The following is a 20,986-nucleotide window of genomic DNA, read 5'->3' on the forward strand; positions in this document are numbered from 1 at the left end:
TTATTCCCCCATAGAGCTATTTATTGAGCCCTCCTTGTGCTATTTAACGTCGGCACCATGCAAAAAAATAAATCCTGACCCTCCGTGGCACGCCGCTTGCTTTTGTCTCCACCTGGGGTGACGTGGTGGGGGGGGGGCAGAATTATTGGTGCAGGGTTGTAGGACGTGCATGGGTGTCCCCACCGCCAGCTGCCCCCATGGGTGCTGGGTTTTTGGGGCATCTCTCAGTCCCGTAGCACCCAGCACTGCAGGGTGTCCCCCCCCCCCGGCACCCGCAGCGCCCCGCCACCCACTCCTTTCCCATGGCTCAGCCCCCGGGCACCCATGGGCTCAGCGCCACCTGCTGGGGCCACCCCACGCGCCCTGGCGGCACCCATGGGTGCTGGAGGCTGGGGATCCCCCCCGGAGCAGCCGCTGGTGCCCAAAGCCAGGAAGGATTTGTCCCCAGCAAGCAGAGGATGGACACGGGTTGACACGGGTGTCCCTTGTCCCCCCCCGTGATACACCCAGACCTCCTTCGTGGCCCCAATTTCCCTGCTGGGGGAGGTCCCACAGGGCTCTGGGGGCGTTTTGGGGGCACACCGTGCCGCTGCAATGCACGGCCCCCCCCGGGGAAAAGCTGTCACCAACCCCCAGCTGGGGCCATGGAAGATTTGGGCACCGAGCCCCCTCCCCAAGCTCACACCCAGAGCACCAGGGAGCCAGATGCAGGCAGGATCCGGGACTTTTTGGTTGTTTTATTGCAAAAAAAGCGCTAAAAACGTTAAAAACGAAACCAAGGCAGGAATGGGTGCAGCGAGCGGAGCTGCGTGGCTGGGGGGGGAGCCGGGGCTTCCATGGGGATACGGGGAGCCCTGGGGGGGCTACAGGGACCTGAGCATCCCCTGGAGATTTGGGGAGCACCGGGGGGGCCACGGGGACCTGAGCATCCCCCGGGGATTTGGGGACCCCCCAGGCACCGCGGTGCCCCCGGGGCGCAGCAGGGAAGCGGGTGGAGGTGGAAAGGGGGCCACAAGCAGCAGAAGCTGCGCCCCCCCCGGGTATTATTCGGCCTCCACGGGGATGGGGTTGACCTGGCCCCCTTCTTCTGCCGGCTGCTTCCTGCGTGCGTCGACGGGGGGCCGTGGCGGGGGGTTGCTGGGGGGCTGCTTGATGGTGTCCCCCCCGCGCGGCCGCTCCTGGGGCTTCTGCTCGATGGGGCTCCACTCCTCGCCGCGCACCGCCGCCTGCAAAAACAAGGTTGGGGTGGAGTAGGGGGGGGTTTTGGGAGCCCCTCTGCTCCAGCCGGGCCCCCCCAAGCCCCCAAAAAATCCCCAAATCCCCCCCTTGGAAGCTCACCAGCAGGTAGATGCCGCTGGCGATGCCCAAGCAGACGGTACCCAGGATGGTGGAGAGGAGGAAGCCGGCGGGGACGGCGAGCCTGGGGGCACAATGGGGGGCTCAGGGGGGGGCTCTGGGGGGGCTGCACCCCATCCCCGACCCCCCCCAAACCCCCCACTTACGCAGCGTGCAGGACGGCTCGGACATAGTAATTCCTCGTCAGGGGTCCGAACACCTTCACCACCGCCGTCATGTACTTCTGGCCGCTGTTGGGGGGTGCCGGGGGGGTCAGAAAGGACGGGACCCCCCCAAACCAGCCCTAAGGGATCCCCAAAATCCCCCCCGGGTGGCTGCAAGGCGGGGGGGGGGGGGTGACTTACCAGCGCTCCATGGTGGAGCCCTTCTTGCGCTTGCTGCGGGGGTACTCGAGCAGGCAGACGAAGACGCCTGCAGCGCTGGGGGGGGGCGGGGGGGTCAAGGAAAAACAATGCTCGGTGGGTCAGGATCAGCCCCCCGGGCGCAGCCCCCATGGGAAACGGGGCAGGAACGGAGAGATTTGGGGCCAAATTTGGGCAGGGAGGATTCGTGTGTGCGTCCCCCCTCCCCATCCGTCCACCTCCTGGTGCCGAATTGGGGCAGGGGTCTCCCCGCTGTGCCCCCCTCCCCCAAAAAAAAAAAAAGGATACATGGCGTAGACGGCGAAGTACCAGCCCTTGAACTGCCCTGCCACCGCCACGATGCCGCCGGTCAGCATGACTGCGGGGACACCGGGGGACGGTGGGGACACTGGTGGCCCCCCCAATCCCACAAGAGGATACGTGTGCCCCCCCCCAGCCTGGGGACCCTTTGAGCAGGACGCCGGGGTGATGCTGTGTGTGGGACCCCCTGGATTTAGGGTCTGGGGGGGGCTGTGGGATGAGCGGGTTGGGGTTGGGGGGCACATTTTGGAGCCCCCCCACCCTGGAGGTGGCACAATTGGGGCTGGGGATGGCACTTGGGGACCCCGAGCCCCCCCCTGGATCCCAGCTTTGGGGGCATTGCAGGGTGAGCCCCATGGGGTGACACGGTGCCCCAGGGGTGCCACCCTCCCCGTGTGACACCCCCATGGGTGCCACCCTCCCCCCCCCCCGCGCTTCCGCGTCCCCGCTGCCTCTCACTTCCTCCATCCCCAGCCCAAACCAGGCCAAAATTGGGGGGCCACAACCCGAAACAAACCACAGGGACACACTTATGGGGACAACACGGGGGTCCCTGGGGTCCCTGCGTGGTGGATCCGTGCCCCGCAGCCCCCCCAAAGCCTCCCACCCCCCCCCAAAGCCCCCTGCCCACCCCCGCAGCCCCCCGCACTCACTCAGCCCGGCCGCCAGCGCCTGCTCGTTGGCCCACATCGCCCACTCGATCTGCCCCATGGCCCGCTTCGGCTCGGCCCGGCCCGCTTCGGACGCGGAAGGGCAGCGGCGCCGCGTATGGGACCGAGCCCCGGCCCTAAACCGCGCCCCCACCCCATAAACCCCACCCCATACCAATAAACCCCTCCTCTCCCCAATAAACCCCACCCCACCCCGATAAACCCCACCCCTCCCCAATAAACCCCACCCCACCCCGATAAACCACGCCCCTTTCCCATAGACCACGCCCCTTTCCCATAGGCCACGCCCCTTTTTGTCCCCCCCCAGGACCCCACTGGGGTCCCTGGGGGGGTCACATCCCGCTCCCCCCCCATCACCGCACACCGACACGGCTGCAGCCGACAATGCTCTATTTGGTTAAAAAGGGGCAAAATCAGGTCCCGGAGGGGGCTGTGCGCCCCCACCCCACTGCAGGGGTCCCCATTGGGGTGCCCCCCACCCATGGGTGTCACCGGTGTCCCCCCCCCTCTCCGGTGCTCATGCCGTGCGTCGGGGCAGCCCGTCCGCGCCCAGGAGGTGCCGCTCGGGGTCCCGCAGGAGCTGGGGGCCGGGGCCGGGCTGTGGGGACAACGGGGGGACATCAGGGGACGAGGAGGACACCTAGGGGGTGTCCCCATAATGGGGTTGGGGTCCTGCCCCCCCCCCCTTTCACCCCGTCCTGCCCCTACCTGGGTGTGCAGGACGTAGCGCACGGCTCCCGGCACCGGCTCCGCCACCACGGCGGCCACCAGCTCCTCCGGCAGCGCCACCGGGGCCACCGGGAGCCCCCGCAGGAACCTGCGGCACGGCCGGGGGTCAGCACCGGGGCTGGGGGGGGCTTAATGTCAGCCCCCGGCCCGGTCCCGGTCCCGGAAAGTGAAAGGGGGGTCACCCTTACTGGTCCCCGTTGGAGGCGGGCGGGAAGCTGCGCCTCAGCACGGCCACGAATTCGGGCACCGTGTCCTCCAGCGCGAAGATGACGGCGTTGGGGCCGGCGTCGAAGGTGTAGGCGACCTGCCACGGGGACAGGGACACCGTCGGTGGCCAGGATGGGACCCTCGGGGTCGGTAGGGACGGGGTCTGAGCCACCGTGCTGTGCCGTGTCCCCCCAAGGGTGCACCCCGGTACCTTGGTGCGGCCGTGGTGGGCGTTGTAGCGGTGCGCCAGGGCGATGATGGCGCGCGAGACGTCGTTGAGGTAGAAGATGGGGGGGAAGGTGTCGAGGCAGGTGGCGTGGAACTGGTTGCTGTCCTGCATGGTGAGCTGCCCGAAACCCTCAAAGTCCCGCTCCTGGATGTGCCGAGCCATGCGGGACAGCCGCTCCGGCACCACCGCCTCCGCGCGGTACTGATGGGGGTGGGGGGGACACGGGGACAGCGCGGTCACCTCCACGCAGCCCCCCCTCGGCACCCGACACCCCAAAACCTTCCACCGAGCTCCACCACCCCCTACCTTCAGCAAGGGGCTGGTGTCCACGCTGCTCTGCATCCCCGCCGTGCTGCCCACCGCCTTCTTCTCCCCGCTGACCTGCGCCGCGACGGGGACCTTGAACCACGGGCGCACCACTGGGGGCACCCGCCAGCCTTCTACGATCCCCAAAACATCCCCCTCACCACCAAAATGAGGACGCGCAGCTCCGGCCAGTGCGTTTCGGGGGCCAGCTGCTGCGCCACGCTGTCCCTGCCGTCCGGCCGCTCGCCGCGGTGCCACTGCACGAAGCCCCCCAGCATGGAGCGGCACGCGCTGCCCGAGCCGCGCCGCGCCACCTCCGACAGCTCGCCCTCCACGCCGTACAGCCGAGCCAGCGCCGACACTGCGTGGGACGAGGACGGGACACCCGGGGGGTCAGCGGGGACGCCCCGCCGTCCCCTGGCACGGTAAAAGGGGGACGAGGGGGCAGCGTTGTCCCCGCTCACCCACCCAGGCAGGCGTAGCCGGCGGCCGAGGACGCCAGCCCGGCGGCGGTGGGGAAATTGTTCTCGGAGGCGACGTGGACTTTGTAGGAGAGGTTGAGGGGGGACGGGTCATCGTCACCGCGGCGTTTGCGGGCCAGGCGCCGGACTGCAAAAGGATGGGGTCAGGAGGGTGAGGGGGGAGCACGGGGACCTCCCTCCGTGCCCCCCTCCCCAAATAACTCACCCTCCCGCAGGCAGGCTTGCAGCCGGGGCTGCGCCGCGTCCACCTCCTCGCCGTTCAGCCACAGCCGGTCCTCGGTGAAATCCCGGCTGGCGGCGGCCGTGGTGGTGGTCCTCAGCTGTACGGGATGGGGCTGAGCTGGGGGGAGCCGGCCCGGCCCCGCTGCTGGGGGTTTGGGGTCAGCAGCACACCCCCCCGGTGCTTGGGGTTGGGGACGCGGCCCCGCACCAACCTGGTCCTGGTGCAGCGTGACGCTGAGGGAGGAGTTGATGGGCAGGATCAGCTCCGTGTCGCGCTTGCCCCCTGTAAGAGAGGTGGAGGTGGCATGGTGGGGAACGGCACGGCTTGGCACTGCTCGGCACGGCGTGGCACAGCTTGGCACGGCATGGTACGGCTTGGCATGGCACAGCTTGGTATGGCACTGCTTGGTATGGTTTAGCTTGCATGGCACTGTACTTAGCATGGCATGGCACAGCTCGGCACAGCATGGCACCACTTGGCACAGCATGGCACAGCTTGGCTTGGCATGGCATGGCACAGCTTGGCACGGTTCAGCTTGGCATTGCACAGCATGGCACAGCTTGGCATGGCATGGCACTGCTCGGCACGGCATGGCACAGCTCGGCACGGCATGGTATGGCTTGGCATGCCATGGCACCACTCAGCCCTGCTTGGCACGGCATGGAACCACTTGGCACAGCATGGCACAGCATGGCACAGCTCAGCACCTCTTGGCATGGCTTGGCACGGCTTGGCACAGCATGCTATACTGCCTGATATAGCACAGCACAGCATGGCACGGCTCGGCACGGCATGGCACGGCTTGGCACAGCATGCTATACTGCCTGATATAGCATGGCACGGCTTGGCATGGCTTGGCACAGTGTGCTATACTGCCTGATATAGCACAGCACGGCTCGGCACAGCTCAGCACAGTGTGCTATACTGCCTGATACAGCACAGCACAGCTTGGCACGGCTTGGCACGGTTTGGCACAGCGTGCTATACTGCCTGATATAGCACAGCACGGCATGGCACGGCTTGGCACGGCTTGGCACAGCGTGCTATACAGCCTGATATACCACAACACGGCTCGGCACGGCACAACACAGCCTGGCACGGCTCGGCCCGGCTCGGCACGGCCCCCCCGCCCCGCACTCACAGTACTTGATGACGGCGATGTTGACGGGCGCCGTGCAGGTGACCAGCGCCATGCCCCGCTCCTCCGCCATCCCTCCGAGCCCCGCGCCCGGCACGGCGCCGCCCCGCCCACCGCCGCTCGCGCGTGGCAGCCCCGCTCGCCATTGGCTGCGGCCGCAGCGGCCGGGCCCCGCCGGCCAATAGCAGCGATCGGACCACGGATAAGCCCCGCCTCCGGGCCGCCCGGCCCCGCCCCCTGACGGCGTGAAGCCGCGGGGAGAGGGCGGCGCCATCTTAGGGGAGGGAGGGCGGCGCGCATGCGGGGTGGGGTTGCGTGTGCGGCCTGTGCCACCAGTGCGACCAGTGCCCCCAGTGACACTGTCCCAGCGCCCCCAGTGTGCCATACACCAGTGCCACCAGTGCTCTATCCCAGTACCCCAGTGCCACCAGTGCCCTGACCCCAGTGACACCAGTGTTCACAGTTTGCTGCACTCCCAGTACTCCCAGTTCAACCAGTCCCCAGTGCTCCCAGTGTGCTCTGTGCTCCCTCTGCTCCTACACCCCGCTTCTTCGCTGTTATCCCAGGTGCTCCCAGTATCCCCATTGCCCAGTACTTCCATACACCACCACTCCCAGTTATTCCAGTGCTCCCAGTGCCCGCAGTGCTCCTACTTACCCCAGCCCCACCCCAGTACTCCCAGTAAACCCAATACACCAATGCTCCCAGAGCTTTCAGGGCCCACAGTGCTCTCAGCATCCCAGTGCTCCCAGTTCCTACAGCACCCCCACATCCCCCAGTGCTCCCAGTACCCCAATGCCTCAACATCCCAGTACTCCTCCAGCACTCCCAGTGTTCCCAGTGCCGCACCCCATGGGGCTGGCAAGCAGCGGGAGCCCCAGTATCCCCCAGCTGGGCCCCACGGGTGTCCCCCCACCCTCCACAGGGTATTTTTGTCCCCGGGGCCGCAGTGGAAAACATCCCGCACGTCCCCGTGCCCGGAGGTGACAGCAGGCCCAGGCCTGGCACGTGGGTGACGCTGTGGGGACAGCTCTGGTGGGGTCCCCCCCCAAAAAAAAAAAACAAAACACAACCCACTGGGGACAGAGGGGGCAGCATCCCCCCTCCCCATAGCGGGGGGCATTTGGGGAACCCCTTTGCTGTCACAGCGGGGGCTCCCCGCTGGCACCCATGGGTGCTGGCAGGCACAGTGGGGGCCACCCCGGGGTGCAAGCAGCCCCCCCCCGGGATGTCTAAGCATTTTCCATGGGCACGGGGAAGGCACGCGGCTATTTTGGGGTGTGGGATTCTTTCTCCTGCCACCGGGACAGGTGGGGGCCCGATTTAGCAAGGCTGGGCCGCAAATAGCACAGGGAGGGATGCGCGGCTCCCTCCTGCTGGCACCCCCCCAAAAATGCCCCCACCTCCTCCCCTCCCCTGCCCCAAGCCACCAGGGTGACGGGGCTGTCCCCACCGCTGTGGGGTGGGGGGGTCCCACAGAGCCCAGTTATCCCCCTGCTGGGGATGCTCGGGGACAATTCTGGGGTCCCTGGGGGGTACACGGGTACACAAGCCAGCGGTGTGTCCTGCCCCCCCTCCCCAAAATGCTGCAGGAGCATCCAGGCCAGAAGTCCCCTCCTGCACAGGGGGCTGGGGGTGACACCCCCCAGGGGCACCCCAGAGCACACTGAGCCCCCGTGTTTGGGTTAAATCCACCATCAGAAAAATACAACCTCCCTGCTCCTATTTTTAGGGTTTCCAACCAAAAAACTGTCCAAGGGGTGCTGCTGGGCTTGGCCCCCACCCTTCCACAGCACAGACCCCAGCCCAAAAAGCCACCGAGTCCCTGATTTTGGGGCACAAGGCCATGCAGGGACACATTTATGGGGACACCGTGGTCCCCATAATTTTGGGATCCCTGGGGGGTGCTATGGTGCTGGTGGGACACGATGCCAGCCGGGCAGTGATCAGGGACAGCCTCGCCACTCACACCCGCAGCGCCCAGCTCCGCTTTTAATGACTGCAGACAAAACCCCAAAACCCTCCCTGGTGCCCACAGCACGGGGTGGGGGGCACAACCAAGAGATTCCTCCAGCCCTGGGGGCCGCGGTGGAGCCGTTGGGGAGCAGAAGGCGGCTTCGGTGACCCGCAGGGGACATCCGTGGTGCTCTCCAGTCCTTCCTTGGGGCGTTGTGTTGGCACGGCGTGGCACGGCACAGTGTGGCACGGCACAGCACAGTGCCCGCAGCCCTCTCCGGGGTTATGGGGGGGCTCAGGCCGCCCCACAGCACCCCCCATCCTGGTGCCGTGCCAGCAGTGCCATGCGGGAGAAGGTCCTGGTGCAGGCACGGCACCGGTACCGCTTGGTGCTCGAGTGGGTCCCCAGGTGGGCACGGAGGTTGGAGCGGTCAGCGAAGGCTCGGCCGCAGTGGGGACAGGCGTAGGGTTTCTCCCCTGGGGGGGGGACATGTGTTTAGGGACCCCCATCCCACCCCAAATCCCCCCCGCGCAGCCCCAGGGTGCTGCATGGGGATGCTGGGTGGGTGCCCGCAACCGGAGAGCTTTGTGCGCCAGGGGAAACTGAGGCAGGGGGGCTGGAAAAAGGGGGGGGTGGATGAAGCAGCGAGCACCCGGGGGGGGTCATCCTTACCTGTGTGGGTGCGGAGGTGGCCCTGAAGCAACCAGGGCCGGGAGAAGGCTTTGCCACAGAGGTTGCAGACGCAGGGCAGGGTGTGGGTGCGGATGTGCAGCTTCAGGGCCCCCAGGCTGCCGTACGCCCTGGCGCAGCGCCCGCAGCTGAACCAGCGCCTTGGGGGGGCTGGGAAGGGGCAGCAGGGCTTGGGGACCCCCAGTTCGGCCGCCCCCCCCAGCCGGTTGAGGGTCTGGTTGTCCTTCAAGGGGGTGCCCGGGCTGTGGGTGCCTGCAAAGTCCGGGGGGCTCTTGGTGGTGGGGGGCAGCGGGAGGGAGAGGCGGGCGAGGAGGGGGTCGTGGTCGGGCAGAGGGGGGGTGGAGCAGGAGGAGCAGGAGCCATCAGGTTCTGGGGGGCAAGGCAAGGGGTGAATTTGGGGGGGGGGGGCTCTCCCAGTCACCAGATCCCCCCCCAGGGTTGCCCTTGGCTTGGGGCATGTCCACACCAAGTTGTCCCCCCCTAATTGTTATCCCCCCACCCCTGTGCCCACCCCTGTGCACTGCAAAACTGGGCAGAAATGGTCCTTCCCCCCCAAAAAAAAAACAAAAAGGGAATGGGGATGCCACAGCCCCCCCCCCCCCAGCACATCTGGGGCTGGAGGTACCAAAAATCTGCGCATCCCCTGGGGCACCGTGGCACCCTGCAACCACCTCCAGCCCCCCCAAAATTAGCACAGGGACCCCCATGCGGGTGGGATGTGATGGCGGGGAGGGTCCCACACCCCCAGCCCCGGGAATTCCCCCCCCACAAGGCACCAATTCGGATCCAGGGTCCCTGGGGCAGCCTCACCACGGGCGTGGAGCTGGCCGTATTTGGGGCCGCGGGTGCTGGGGGGCTTCTTCTTCACCAGGAAGGAACGGGGCATGGCCGGGCCAGCAGGCGAGCTCGGTGTCCCCGTTGTGTCCCCCGCTGTGTCCCCGCGGGTGCCAGCAGGTGCCACGAGGCCCCCGGGGCTCATTAGCATGGGCAGCCCCCCGGGGAGCCCCGGCGCCAACCGCTGCCCGAGGGCTGGCCTTGGCCACCAGCACGGTGACCGTGGTGGGGACAGCCCCGTCACCACCCTGGCACAGCCACCCTACACATCCCCCAAATGGGATCCCACCGCCCACAGCATCCCCCTGGGTGTTGCCCTTGGGTTAGGGCACAGCTTTGGTTTGTAGGGACCCACAAACACCTCTCCGAGGACCAGTTCACCCCAGTTTAACCCCCAGCACCCCCAGTGCGCGGCTCAAACCCCAAACCCACCCCCAGCAGGGAGCAGTCCCCGGGTCCAGCTCCCTCCTTGGCCACCCCAATGACCCTCGGGGCTCACCGGGGGGGGGTCTCCCCTGCATCCAGGAGCTGCAGCAACGCCTCTGCCCCGAGCAGGGCACGGGGTGAGCCCTTGTAGGGCTGCACGCAGCCGGTGCCCGGGCTGGAAGAAGCAACTGGGCAGAGGCACCCGGCCGTGCTGCAGCCCTGGGGAACCCCGGCTGGCTGGCGGGGGCGCAGAGCCAGGACCCCTCCCCGGGACACCCAGGGCAGGGACACCCGTGGCACTGCCCTGGCCTGCGCCCAGCGGGGCTTTGGGGACGGTGCCAGCGATGGGGACAGCACCTCCCGCCTGCTCCAGGACCCGCTGCCAGCACCGAGCACAGTAGGGACGTGTAACAGCATCGCCAAGCCCTGCAATTAACAGCAGCACTTAATGAGGCAGGGGATGGGGCCATAAAAACGGAGGGAGCAGCCCCCAGAAGGGACCCCTCGGTGGCGTGCACCCCCAGCCCCGTCCCCGCACACCCAGAGCACCCGTGGATGAAACTGCCTTTATTGAGAAAAATGGCTTGCTACAAATACATCGTCGATTATTTTTCTTCTTCAAAAAACAAACCAAAACGGTGTGTCTCAGTAAAAGTCCTAGTCCTGATGCAAAAAGTCGGGGGGAGAACTGTGAGCACGGCCGGGGCCGGACCCGACCCCGTGCCAAGGGGGCGAGAGGCAGGAGCTGCCTGCACGGCCTTAAAGTGCTGTAGGAAAGCAGCCGCTGCTGCCCCTGCTCTGACATTTTTGGGGCAAAAAGGAAGAGGAGGAGGGAGATGGAGGCGGTCACGGCGCTGCCCCAGATCCTCCAGAGCGGCACGGGCCAGAGCCCTCTAACCTGAGAGTCCCAGCCAAAAAAAGGGGACGGGGAAACGCGGCTGGGTCCCTTCCAGATCCCCCTGCTCCGTCCCACTGGGAGCAGGGGAAGCCCCCAAGCTGGGCAGGTGCTGGGAAGGGAAGCCCACGCTCCTCCCTGCCCTCTGCCAGGGGAGCAGACGCTGTCCGTGCCTGCCCCAAAGGGACCCCACGGACCCCAAAAGACTCGGGACGACTTGTAGGAAAAAGCCAGTATTGCTAGAGCAGAGCTGGAGGGAGCCAGGACTCGGATACACCACAAAGGGATGCTTTGAGCAGGGATGGGGACAGCAGAACCCGGGGTACACCAACGGCACGGGCACCCCACAGCCCCAGGGCGCAGCAGCGGCAGCACCCCGACATTTAGGGCACGGGGGAACAGCCCCAAACGAGCACCTTGGGGTCCCCGAAGCATCCCTTCAGCGCACGGGGTGGGGGGCTGCTGCCCTCCTGAGCACTGCCCAGCCTTATGGGCATGCCCCCGTGAGCCTCGGTCCCCTCGGTGCCACCCCAAAAGGGCGGCAGGGTGCCTGGGCACCGCGCGGGGACTGCCACGTTTGGCACGGGGACACCACGGCGCATCCCTCAGAGCAGCCCTGCCTGCAAGGGTTTGTGCTGCTGCTGCAGGAGCTGGAAGCTGCTGGGTGAAATCCTTTCCTGCCACGCTCCATCTCTGTGGCCACGGGCTTCCAGCAGCGCTGCAGTTCTGGAGGAAAAAAAAAATCCAACTCGGGCGATTCCCAGCAGAGTTTGTGCGAGCCCAGCGGGACGAACCCCATGGTCCTGGCTCTCCAGCAGCGCTTCGTGTTTTAATTACAAGCGTCTGAGAGATCAGCGGGCACAGAGAGAGGAAGGAAATCCAGCCCCCAGCCTTGCGCCAGCACTCAGAGCCCGGAGCAGTGCCAGGAGCCAGCTCGGAAGAGCTGCTCCAGCCGCCGAGCACGGCGAGATCCCGCAGAGCCCAGCCAGGAGGTAGCAGCTCGGGGACCACAGCCACGCAAGAAGCTCTCGGAGAACCCAAAGAGGAGAGCTGGTCCTGCACCAGGCAGCTCCCAGCACGCTGCTGCCCGCTCCTCTTCCCATCTAGGAGCCGTGGGGCTGAGCGACGAGGCGCTGACCACCTCCTGCAGGGAAGCTGAGAGCAGAAGGGGACAGCCCGGAGGTGATGGAGGAGGAAACGTGCACGCTCGCCGTGGTCCAGCTCCTCCCTCCCACCCGGTTCCCAATCCACAGCGCGTTTGGTTTTCGTTTTTAGTCTTTTTTCTTTTTTTTTCTTTTTCTTAAAAAATAGACTTTCTTAATAACGTTCCATAAAAATACTCTCGTCCCCGGCGACGGATATTGCAGCGTAAAGAGGAAAGAGCTCCTGCTCCCGCTCTACAAAACGTGGAAAAGGCAGCCTGCCAGTTCGTATAGAAAAACCCAAGGGCAAGAGGCGGTACAAAACCAGGAGGGTGGGAGTTTGGGGAGCTCCCCCGGGCGTCGGGACAGCCCCGAGCCCGCTGCTCTCACGGGGCACACGAGGGCAAAAGTCTTGCTCCGGGCTGCAGGAAAAAGAGGCAGCTCCCTCCTGCCTGCGGCGTGGGGGACGGGACAGACCGACGGCTCCAGAAATAACCTCGCAGGGTTTATAAAAAACCCAAACCGCTCCGTGCTGTCTTCTTCCTTTTCAGAAAGGGCCGTGGCCGGGCGTGGTTCAAAACTGGGGCATTTTCTGCACGAAACGCCTCGTTTGGTGTCGTTTTTTGTTTGTTTTGTTTGTTTTTTTTTACCTGCCTATCGAACTGCGACAAAGAGCATGAAGACGAACGGTGCCGAAAAGCATCTACTGATAAATAGCTCTGGGTACAGGTGCGTATGCTCCGGGCACGGACACGAGGAAGGATCCCAGCCCTTCGGCACGGACGTCTCTCTGCTCCCGGCAGCGACGTCTCCGCTCGCCCCGCCGTGAGGCCGAGGGGTCTCCACCTTCTTCAGGGAGGTGGGATCAGCCCGGAGAGAAGAGGGGAGAGAGACGGAGGGTCCCGGGGGGCCACGAGCCCCGTGTGGCCCCAGCGGGAAGGTCGAGTGTGCAAAAGGGGCGTGAGGGGGGGGCCGAAGGGAAGAGAAGCTCCGCGGCAGCCCTCAGTTCTCGGAGAGAGACAGAGCCAGAGCAGCCTGCAGTGCCGCCTCCTCGTCGATGTTGTAGTCCTAAAAAAAAAATAAGGGTTGGTGAGGAGCTGCGGGCTGGAAGACAGGGCTGCACGGTCCCGGAACACCACGCTCTTTGGGGTACCCTGTATTTGTGCCCCAGTCCCTGGGTTAAACCTCCTGACGTCGCCCCTGCTCTCAGCCAGGGATCGAAGGAGCCTGTCTGAGAAAACAGGGCCAAAGGCAGAGCTCTCCACAGAGCCACAGGCTTCTCGAGCACCCCAGGCAGGTCACACGGCATTAATCACTTCCTGGGCTGCGGGTACTTCTCCGTAAACAGTCAGAGGTTCCTTTTTCTGAAATCTTATCTACGAAATCCAGGAGGCTACGAAAACCACCCGCTGGGCCCCGCGAGGCTGCAGGGTCGCACCCCGACCACACACAGAGGAGCGACCCCTGCCCCCCTCTTCCTCGTGTCCCCCCACGTGAAGCCTCGAAGAAAAGGGCTTTTGTGTTACAGTTCCTCAGGGAAAGAGTTTAACAGAGCACATGGAATAAAAAAAACATCTTTAGAGAGAGCGAGAACATTTCTCTGCTCCTCCTGGGATGTTTTTTTTTGGGTCTGTGTGTGCTAGCGAGCAGCTTGAGCACCCGGGAGCTCTCCCAAGCTCTAGGGGCGGTGTGTGGGACGCGGGGAAGGCGGCTGCTCCTCCTTGCAGCCATACTCACCACGAAGGTGTCGTAGGAGAACTTGTGCCTGTGGAGGAGGTGCTGGAGGAAATTGGCGCTCTTGTAGCTGGGGTCCCCCCAGGGCATGGCCGAGCACACCGGGCACACCTGCGGAGGGCAGGGACAGGAGAAGGGTGACCCGTGGGCACCGAGCCACCTCCAGCTCCCTTCAGGGTGCTTCTCTGTGCGGGCACAGCACGTGCACAAAGCCTTGGGTGCGTGGCCAGGCTGCTTTTAGCTCGCTGACGGGTTAAATGCAGGAATAGGAGCACGACCCCGGAGCTGCGAGCTCCCCACCTCATCAGGGGTGGGGAGAGCAAGCCCAGCACCAGCATGTTGTAGGACAGAGCTGGTTCATCCCATCAAAAAAAAAGATTTAAAGGTTTAAAACCAACTCAACCAGCTCGAAACCCGGCTGTGCCTTCCCTCCAGCAGCAGCTCCACGTGCTGGTGGCGCAGGAGGCAGGATCTGTCATGGGGTAGATTTGGATTCCCAGATTCCCAGGGGTTCTCCCCCCTCTCCCCAGCCCCGCTCACCACTTTGTTGGGGTCGTTGCGGTGGTTCTCCATGCAGTGCTTCACCAGCTCCTGCTGGTCCAGGTTGCGGGCCCCGCAGTACGGGCAGACGAAGGTGGAGCGGTTGGGGATGTTGCTGGAGGGAGCGAGGACAAGCTCAGAGCCCTGCCAAGGACCGGGATCGACCTCACCCAACCTCCCCCGGCCACCCCCGACGCTGCTCCCCCTCCTGCTGCGTCCCCCCTGCCCGTGGGAGAAGCCAGACCAGTCCCACCCCAGCCCACGCTTGGGTTTTAGGGCTTCTAGAGAGGATGGAGGGGAACGCCCGTGAGGTTTGCGCCTCCCTAAGAAGGTACCTGGGGATGGGCTGGGACGTGGGGACAACGGGGACGAATTTGGGGCAGTTGGCCATCTGCTCCTGCACCTTGGCGCAGGACGAGACGTGAGACCGCATTTTGGCCAGGGTCACCTGGAGAAATAGGAGAGAAGAAACGTTCTCAGGGGTTACGGGAACACCTCCCCCTGCCAGGCACAGCACCGGAGCCTCCGCTCCCCCAAACCAGAGCGTTTTGGCCACATTTTGGCCGCGTTTTGGCCACATTTTGGCTGCGTTTTGGCCACATTTTGGCCCACCAACATCAGAGCAAACTCTGGTCTGCAGAGGATGACCCCCACCAGCATGGAAATGCTGCCCAGCCCCTCCTTCCTTGCAGGACAGGGAGATTTGGGGTCGCACACTCCCTGCACGAGTCGCCAGGGTTCATACGCCAAAAAATAAATGCGTTATCGCAGCGTTAGCTCCGTTCTCCTTCCCAAAAGAGGAACTGCTGACAGGCGCCAACCCCAAACTGCTCCGGCACGGCCTTACAGCCAGCCCCAGCTGCTGGGATCCCAAGCACCTCGAGCAAAACCCAAATCCTTACCCTCGCTGGGAGCAGCAGCAGAGCTGCTTTGTCTCGGCCTCTCCTGCACTGCAGGGAAACCTCAGCGTGCAGGAAAACCCCACAAATCACAGCCCCGCTCACCTCGGGGGGCAGCAGCCCTCTCCCCGTGGTCTTGCAGGGCAATTTGGGGCCGTGCTGAGCCCCCCTGCCCGCGTTACCTTTTTGCTGCAGCCTCTGCAGGGGGCCTTGTAGGACGAGAGCTGCTTCTCCACGCCGGAGGCTTTCTCCACTTTTTTGGGGTCGAACGGCGTGCGGCACAGCGGGCAGAGCGGGGACGGCACCTGGAGGCAGGGCTGCAGGCACTCCCCGCAGAACCTGGGGGGCACGGGGAGAGCAGGGAGTGAGACCCCAGAACCGGGGCAGGACGGGTTTGGGGATCCCAAGGATTCCTACATGCCTCAGGGAACCCCAAAACCCAGCGAGGAGTAGCTGCACGGGGAGGAACTGCCCAGGCTGGCAGATTGGGATGGGGTGCGGGGGTCCCAGGAGCTCCAGAGGACACATTTAGGGCCGCCTGCAGTGTGTTTGGGGGGTTATTGCAGTGGGAGGTCCCTTCCTTGAGCTCCCTAACCCCAAAAGGGCTGGGGAGGAGGATGGGTGACACCGGGATGTGGCACCAAGCAAAGCCACGTCCTCGATGTGTGGCCGGGGTGGTCCAGAAAGCAGCTGGAGGAGGGCACAGAGGTGGTGTCAGGGGTGTGCTGCGGTGATGGGTGCCCCCAGACCCCTGTTGGGTGACCCCAGATCCCCATTGGGTGACCCCAGATCCCCATTGCAGTGTCCCAAGCCCTTCTACCCTACAGCAGCACGATGGGATGGGATGGGATGGGGATATGGGATGGGGATAAGGGATGGGGATGTGGGATGGGGATCGGGATAAGGATATGGGATGGGATGGGGATGGGGATATGAGATGGGGATGTGGATATGGGATGGGGATATAGGATGGGGATGGGGATATGGGATGGGGATGGGGATGGGGATATGGGATGGGGATATAGGTTGGGGATGGGGATATGGGATGGGGATATGGGATGGGGATATGGGATGGGGATATAGGTTGGGGATGGGGATATGGGATGGGGATGGGGATGGGATGGGATGGGGTGGGGTGGGGATGGGGACATGGGATGGGATGGGGATGAGGATATGGGATGGGGATGGGGATATGGGATGGGGATATGGGATGGGGATGGGGATATGGGATGGGGCTATGAGATGGGGGCTATGGGATGGGATGGGGATATGGGATGGGGGCTATGGGATGGGATGGGGATGGGATGGGGGCTATGGGATGGGGATGGGAATATGGGATGGGGATATAGGATGGGGATGGGGATGTGGGATGGGGCTATGGGATGGGGATGGGTAATCCCCCCGTGACCCCCCATTAACCCCATTACCCCCCGTTCCCCCCCGACCCCCCCGTCCCCCCCCCGCTGCCCCCTCCTCACGTGTGTCCGCATCCCGCGATGCCGACGGCTCGGTGGAAGACCTCGAGGCAGATGGGGCAGCTGAACTGAGCCTCCAGAGCCTCGGGACCACCGGGGAGCGGGGTCACCGGGGCCGGGGTCGGGGTCGGGGGCGGCGGAGCCCGGGGGGGGCCGGGGGGGGGGGCCGGGGGCCGCTGCGCCGCCGCCACCAGCAGGCTGCGGAACATGGCGGCCGCGTGACGTCACCGCACGGCAACGGGAAGGGGCCGGGAGGGGAAGGGGAAGGGAGGGGAAGGGGAAAGGGGAAGGGAAGGGGAAGGGAGGGGAAGGGAAGGGGGAGCCATGTGTGAGGCGAACCGAGGGTGCGGGGAGTGCGCCGCGGGACTGGGAGTGGGATTGGGAGCCCCACGGCGCCGTCCTGCTGCGGTGTGCAGGTGGGAGGACAGCGGAACGGGAGAGGCTGCGGTCCCGGTCCCGTACCCGTACCCGTACCCGATCCCGGTCCCGGTCCCAGTCCCGGTCCCGATCCCTATCCCGTACTCGTTCCCAGTCCCGGTTCCGGTCCCGGTCCCAATCCCGTTCCCATTCCCGGTCCCGGTCCCGTTCCCGTTCTCATTCCCAGTCCCGTACCCGGTCCCAGTCCCAGTCCCAGTCCCGTTCTCATTCCCGTTCCCAGTCCCGTTCCCGGCCCTGATCTCGTTCTCGGTTCCATTCCTGGTCCCGATCCCGTACCCGGTCCCGGTCCTGTTCCCAGTCCCGGTTCCATTCCCGGCCCCGTGCCCGGTCCCGGTCCCAATCCCGCTCCCTATTCCCAGTCCCGTTCCCATTCCCAGTCCCTGCCCTGTTCCCGGTCCCAGTCCCCACCCCGGTCCCGGTCCCGGTCCCGGTCCCAATCCCATACCCATTCCCAGTCCCATTCCCAGTCCCAATCCCATACCCATTCCCAGTCCCTGGCCCAGTCCCCACCCCGTTCCCAGTCCCAGTCCCGTTCCCATTCCCGGTGCCGGGGGCCCGGGTCGCTGCCCCTGTGCCCCCCAGTACCAGCCCCGTGTCCCACAGGCAGCCACGGCCATGCGTGAAGTGCGGGGACAGCGCTGCTGCCGTCGTCATCCGCATCGGGGATGGGTTCTGCCGGTGAGGGGACCAGGGACATGGGGACAGGGGGACAGGGGACACGGGGACTGAGAACCAGGGGGCTGGGGACATCAGGGATCGGGGTCATGGGGTCTGCGGGCGTGGGGACAGCAGGGCTCAGGGACATGGGGACGGGAGATATTAGGGCTCGGGGACATGGGGACGGGGGACATGAGGACCAGGGACATGGGGTCTGGGGACATGGGGACCACGGGACATTTGGGCTTGGAAACATGGGGACCAGGGAGATGGGGTCTGGGGTCATCAGGGCTCAGGGACACAGGGTATGAGGACACTGGGCTTGGGGACATGGGGACCAGGGATCGGGGGGACATGGGATCTGGGGACATCAGGGCTCAGGGACGTGGGATCTGGGGATGTTGGGCTCAAAGACATGGGGTCTGGGGACATGGGGACCAGGAGACACCTGGGTATGGAGACACGGGGACCGGGGACATCAGGACTTGGGGACACGGGGTCTGGGGACTTTGGGGCTTGGGGACAGGGGTGCTCAGGGCCGTGCCACGCTGTCCCCGCAGTGCCTGTTTCCGCGAGTACTTCGTGCACAAGTTCCGCGCCATGCTGGGCAAGAACCGCGTCATCTTCCCCGGCGAGAAGGTACGGGGTGGGGGGGACACGGGAGGGACACACGGGGGGCACCCCCAGGCCGGTGACTGTCCCTTTTGTCCCCACAGGTGCTGCTGGCGCTGTCGGGCGGGCCGGCATCCAGCGCCATGCTACGGCAGGTGCAGGAGGTGAGAATAGGGCCGGGGTGGGGGGCTTGGGGTGGGGGGCTCGGGGTGGGGGGCCGGGGGCGCAGGGCATCCCGCTGACCCCACTGCTGTGCCAGGGGCTGAGCCGCGAGACGGCCAAGAGGCTGCGCTTCGTGCCCGGCCTCGTCCACATCGATGGTAAGACACGGTCCCGTCCCTGTCCCCATCCCCGTTTTGGGGTTGTGGCCCCCCATGGGGGTGCCCCCGTTGCCCACCCGCACCCGGTGTGCCCGCAGAGGGAGCGGTGTGCGGGCAGAGCCCAGCGCAGCGGGAGCAGAACCTGGCCCAGATGGAGGCCCTACTGCAGGAGACCGGTTTCCCCTATTACCTGGCCTCGCTGGAGCAGGTAGGGACGTGCTGGGATCCAGAGGGGACACAAAATGGGGACAATGAGTTGGGGGGGGGACACGCCCGCCTCCACCCAACGCCCCCCATCTCTTCCTGCAGGCCTTGGAGCTGCCCGGCTCGGTCCTGCGGCGAGGACCGGGGGCGGCGGGCGAGCCCTGTCCCTCCTACAAGGAGGCCGTGGAGGGCTTCATCCAGCAGCAGAGGCAGGAGGTGGCCGACGGGGACGGGGACACCTCATCCGCGGGGCTCAGCACCCAGCACGGCCCCGGGGGGCACCCGGCAGCCCCCCGCCTGCCCCCCGCCGCCCTGACGGCGGAGCTGCTGCGGCTCTTCGAGGCGGCGGAGACGCTGACGGCCAAGGAGGAGCTGCTGCAGATGCTGCGGTGAGGGAGGGGGGGCTCCTCCTGCCCTAACGGCCTGGTGGCACCCGCGGGGCTGAGCCGGTGTCACCGTGTCCCCAGGGGCCACCTCATCCTGCACACCGCCCGCACGCGGGGCTACCCCAAGGTGATGACGGGCGAGAGCTGCACCCGCGTGGCCGTCAAGCTCCTCACCAACCTGGCGCTGGGCCGCGGCGCTTTCCTCGCCGTGGATACGGTGAGCACAGCCCCCAGGGGGCTGCTCGGCCACCTGGGGGGGGTCCCCGGCTCGGTGGCAGCCCCTCAGCACCCCCCCACCCACGCTCCTGTAGGGTTTCGTGGACAGCCGCCACGGCGACGTGACGCTGGTGCGGCCCATGCGGGAGTACATGGCCAAGGAGATCGCCTTCTACAACCACTTCTTCGGCGTCCCCACCGTCATCACGCCGCCCCTCAGCACCAAGGTAGGGTGTTGAGGCCCCCAGCCGGGCCCTATAGGGCACTAATTTGCGGGATTCCCCCCTCCCCATCCCCAAAATCCCACCCCTGCGCTCTCCGTTCCCTTCGCCCAGCGCCGGGAGAAAACCAGCATCCACCGCCTGATGGAGAGCTTCCTCCTGGGGCTGCAGGCGGATTTCCCGTCCACCATCAGCACCGTCTACAGGTACGGCACCCTAGGGTGGTGGGGGGGGACACACACACAGGCAGGGTGCCCCCGCTCACCCGTTCTGTATGGCCACAGGACAGGCGAGAAGCTGAGCGCGGCCCCCGCCGAGGCAAGCAGCGAGCTGCAGCGCTGCCTGCTCTGCCTCTGCGCCCTGGACATCGACGGGGGTGAGTGAGGGGCTTTTGGGGACACATGGGGGGGGGTGGCCGTGCACCCCGAGTGTGTGACCACGTCCCCATGTGGCTCTCTGGCAGAGGAGGAGCTGGCCCTGGAGCCCACGCTGGTGACGGAGGAGACAGGGGACGGGTGAGTGTGAGTTTGGGGATGCTGGGGGGGCACGGTGCCGGGGTTGGGGACACGGTGGTGGCACTGGGGACACGGTGCTGGTGTTGGTGCCACTGTCCCCGCTTACCATCCCTCTCCCAGCAGGGCTGACAGCAGAGCTGCCTTCATCCCCCTGCTGTGCTACAGCTGCCGCCTCACCTTCAAGGAAATGGTGAGCCATCGGGGGTGACCCCCCCGCACCCAGGGGGGCGCATTGGGGACAGGGAGCACTGGGGACGAGGCTCCTGTCCCCATTGTCCCACTGTCCCCAGGGCCCCCCCGCCACGCTGCCGTCCTACGTGCGCACCGAAGCCCGGCACAGGAGCTGCAGGTAGGGGATGGATGGATGGGGAGGGGGTTCCCCACCTTCCTGTGGGGGGGTTGCAGGGCCCCCACATAGGGTCTGTCCCTCGCAGGGCACGGATGAAGGAGCAGATCCAGGAATTCCTGCTGGAGGATGACGAGGAGGAGCCCGGGACGAGCTGATGGGGCTGGGGGGGCGCAGAGCCCCGAACCACTGGGGTTGGGGGTCCTGTGGGGTCGCGGGGGGGGGGGTACAGGAGCCCCTTGCCCAGCCATGGTGACACCTGGCACCCAAAATGCTGTTTTTACACCCAAATTAAATGTTTTTTTTAACAGCAGGGGGGCAAGGAGACCCCCTGGGTGCCTATTCTGGGGGTGCTGGTACCCCCTGGGCATCATATCCCTGCTCCTGCCCCCCCCCACGTAAGCTGGGGTGGCCTCAGCTTTGTTTTTATTAGATATCTGTATAAATAAACCATTTGGATTTAAAAAAAAAAAAAA

The 20,986-nt window shown here is 65.6% G+C and overlaps 5 protein-coding genes across 5 annotated transcripts; 1 reads left to right on the top strand and 4 right to left on the bottom strand.

Moving 5' to 3' along the window:
- Positions 1-740: 740 nt before the first annotated feature.
- On the bottom strand, positions 741-2,811 carry LOC116493946 (cytochrome b-245 light chain). Its single transcript, XM_032195631.1, has 6 exons — positions 2,672-2,811; positions 2,007-2,076; positions 1,701-1,775; positions 1,503-1,586; positions 1,339-1,420; positions 741-1,226 (listed from the first exon to the last, which is right to left on the bottom strand). Exons 1-6 carry the CDS (start codon positions 2,727-2,729, stop codon positions 1,044-1,046), a joined length of 552 nt encoding a protein of 183 aa, XP_032051522.1. The 5' UTR covers positions 2,730-2,811; the 3' UTR covers positions 741-1,043.
- A 251-nt stretch (positions 2,812-3,062) lies between these two features.
- MVD (mevalonate diphosphate decarboxylase) lies at positions 3,063-6,096 on the bottom strand. Its single transcript, XM_032195585.1, has 10 exons — positions 6,007-6,096; positions 5,077-5,147; positions 4,848-4,962; positions 4,629-4,769; positions 4,322-4,521; positions 4,161-4,235; positions 3,837-4,055; positions 3,607-3,722; positions 3,398-3,506; positions 3,063-3,287 (listed from the first exon to the last, which is right to left on the bottom strand). The coding sequence occupies exons 1-10, from the start codon at positions 6,074-6,076 to the stop codon at positions 3,207-3,209; spliced, it is 1,197 nt and encodes a 398-aa protein (XP_032051476.1). The 5' UTR covers positions 6,077-6,096; the 3' UTR covers positions 3,063-3,206.
- A 2,158-nt stretch (positions 6,097-8,254) lies between these two features.
- On the bottom strand, positions 8,255-9,536 carry SNAI3 (snail family transcriptional repressor 3). The gene is made up of 3 exons (XM_032195799.1): positions 9,461-9,536; positions 8,633-9,019; positions 8,255-8,436 (listed from the first exon to the last, which is right to left on the bottom strand). The coding sequence occupies exons 1-3, from the start codon at positions 9,534-9,536 to the stop codon at positions 8,255-8,257; spliced, it is 645 nt and encodes a 214-aa protein (XP_032051690.1).
- Positions 9,537-11,439: 1,903 nt separating this feature from the next.
- Positions 11,440-16,804, bottom strand: RNF166 (ring finger protein 166). Its single transcript, XM_032195800.1, has 6 exons — positions 16,599-16,804; positions 15,303-15,459; positions 14,557-14,669; positions 14,222-14,336; positions 13,685-13,792; positions 11,440-13,015 (listed from the first exon to the last, which is right to left on the bottom strand). The coding sequence occupies exons 1-6, from the start codon at positions 16,802-16,804 to the stop codon at positions 12,950-12,952; spliced, it is 765 nt and encodes a 254-aa protein (XP_032051691.1). The 3' UTR covers positions 11,440-12,949.
- A 115-nt stretch (positions 16,805-16,919) lies between these two features.
- CTU2 (cytosolic thiouridylase subunit 2) lies at positions 16,920-20,687 on the top strand. Its single transcript, XM_032195801.1, has 15 exons — positions 16,920-17,011; positions 17,637-17,711; positions 18,251-18,329; positions 18,407-18,466; positions 18,562-18,622; positions 18,721-18,830; positions 18,932-19,215; positions 19,294-19,429; positions 19,524-19,655; positions 19,764-19,855; positions 19,934-20,025; positions 20,113-20,164; positions 20,288-20,354; positions 20,455-20,513; positions 20,599-20,687. Exons 1-15 carry the CDS (start codon positions 16,920-16,922, stop codon positions 20,666-20,668), a joined length of 1,461 nt encoding a protein of 486 aa, XP_032051692.1. The 3' UTR covers positions 20,669-20,687.
- Positions 20,688-20,986: the final 299 nt, after the last annotated feature.

This window comes from Aythya fuligula, chromosome 12, assembly GCF_009819795.1.
Source record: "Aythya fuligula isolate bAytFul2 chromosome 12, bAytFul2.pri, whole genome shotgun sequence".
Classification (NCBI taxonomy): Eukaryota; Metazoa; Chordata; class Aves; order Anseriformes; family Anatidae; genus Aythya; species Aythya fuligula.

What these genes read in the sequence shown, in the direction of transcription:
- LOC116493946 (XM_032195631.1), bottom strand. Translation starts at nt 2,729, where the DNA reads ATGGGGCAGATCGAGTGGGCGATGTGGGCCAACGAGCAGGCGCTGGCG. An exon ending in TACTTCGCCGTCTACGCCAT is followed by an intron (nt 1,776 to 2,006) that starts GTATCCTTTTTT and finishes GCCCCCCCCCAG; the next exon opens with CGCTGCAGGCGTCTTCGTCT. An exon ending in CCAGCGGCATCTACCTGCTG is followed by an intron (nt 1,227 to 1,338) that starts GTGAGCTTCCAA and finishes TTGTTTTTGCAG; the next exon opens with GCGGCGGTGCGCGGCGAGGA.
- MVD (XM_032195585.1), bottom strand. Translation starts at nt 6,076, where the DNA reads ATGGCGGAGGAGCGGGGCATGGCGCTGGTCACCTGCACGGCGCCCGTC. An exon ending in TCACGCTGCACCAGGACCAG is followed by an intron (nt 4,963 to 5,076) that starts GTTGGTGCGGGG and finishes CATCCCGTACAG; the next exon opens with CTGAGGACCACCACCACGGC. An exon ending in GCAAGCCTGCCTGCGGGAGG is followed by an intron (nt 4,770 to 4,847) that starts GTGAGTTATTTG and finishes ATCCTTTTGCAG; the next exon opens with TCCGGCGCCTGGCCCGCAAA.
- SNAI3 (XM_032195799.1), bottom strand. Translation starts at nt 9,536, where the DNA reads ATGCCCCGTTCCTTCCTGGTGAAGAAGAAGCCCCCCAGCACCCGCGGC. An exon ending in CGGCCAGCTCCACGCCCGTG is followed by an intron (nt 9,020 to 9,460) that starts GTGAGGCTGCCC and finishes CTTGCCCCCCAG; the next exon opens with AACCTGATGGCTCCTGCTCC. An exon ending in CCACCTCCGCACCCACACAG is followed by an intron (nt 8,437 to 8,632) that starts GTAAGGATGACC and finishes TCCCCCCCCCAG; the next exon opens with GGGAGAAACCCTACGCCTGT.
- RNF166 (XM_032195800.1), bottom strand. Translation starts at nt 16,804, where the DNA reads ATGTTCCGCAGCCTGCTGGTGGCGGCGGCGCAGCGGCCCCCGGCCCCC. An exon ending in GCAGAGGCTGCAGCAAAAAG is followed by an intron (nt 14,670 to 15,302) that starts GTAACGCGGGCA and finishes CTATTTCTCCAG; the next exon opens with GTGACCCTGGCCAAAATGCG. An exon ending in GCAACGACCCCAACAAAGTG is followed by an intron (nt 13,793 to 14,221) that starts GTGAGCGGGGCT and finishes TGCCCTCCGCAG; the next exon opens with GTGTGCCCGGTGTGCTCGGC.
- CTU2 (XM_032195801.1), top strand. Translation starts at nt 16,920, where the DNA reads ATGTGTGAGGCGAACCGAGGGTGCGGGGAGTGCGCCGCGGGACTGGGA. An exon ending in TGCTACGGCAGGTGCAGGAG is followed by an intron (nt 18,467 to 18,561) that starts GTGAGAATAGGG and finishes CTGCTGTGCCAG; the next exon opens with GGGCTGAGCCGCGAGACGGC. An exon ending in GCCCGGCACAGGAGCTGCAG is followed by an intron (nt 20,514 to 20,598) that starts GTAGGGGATGGA and finishes TGTCCCTCGCAG; the next exon opens with GGCACGGATGAAGGAGCAGA.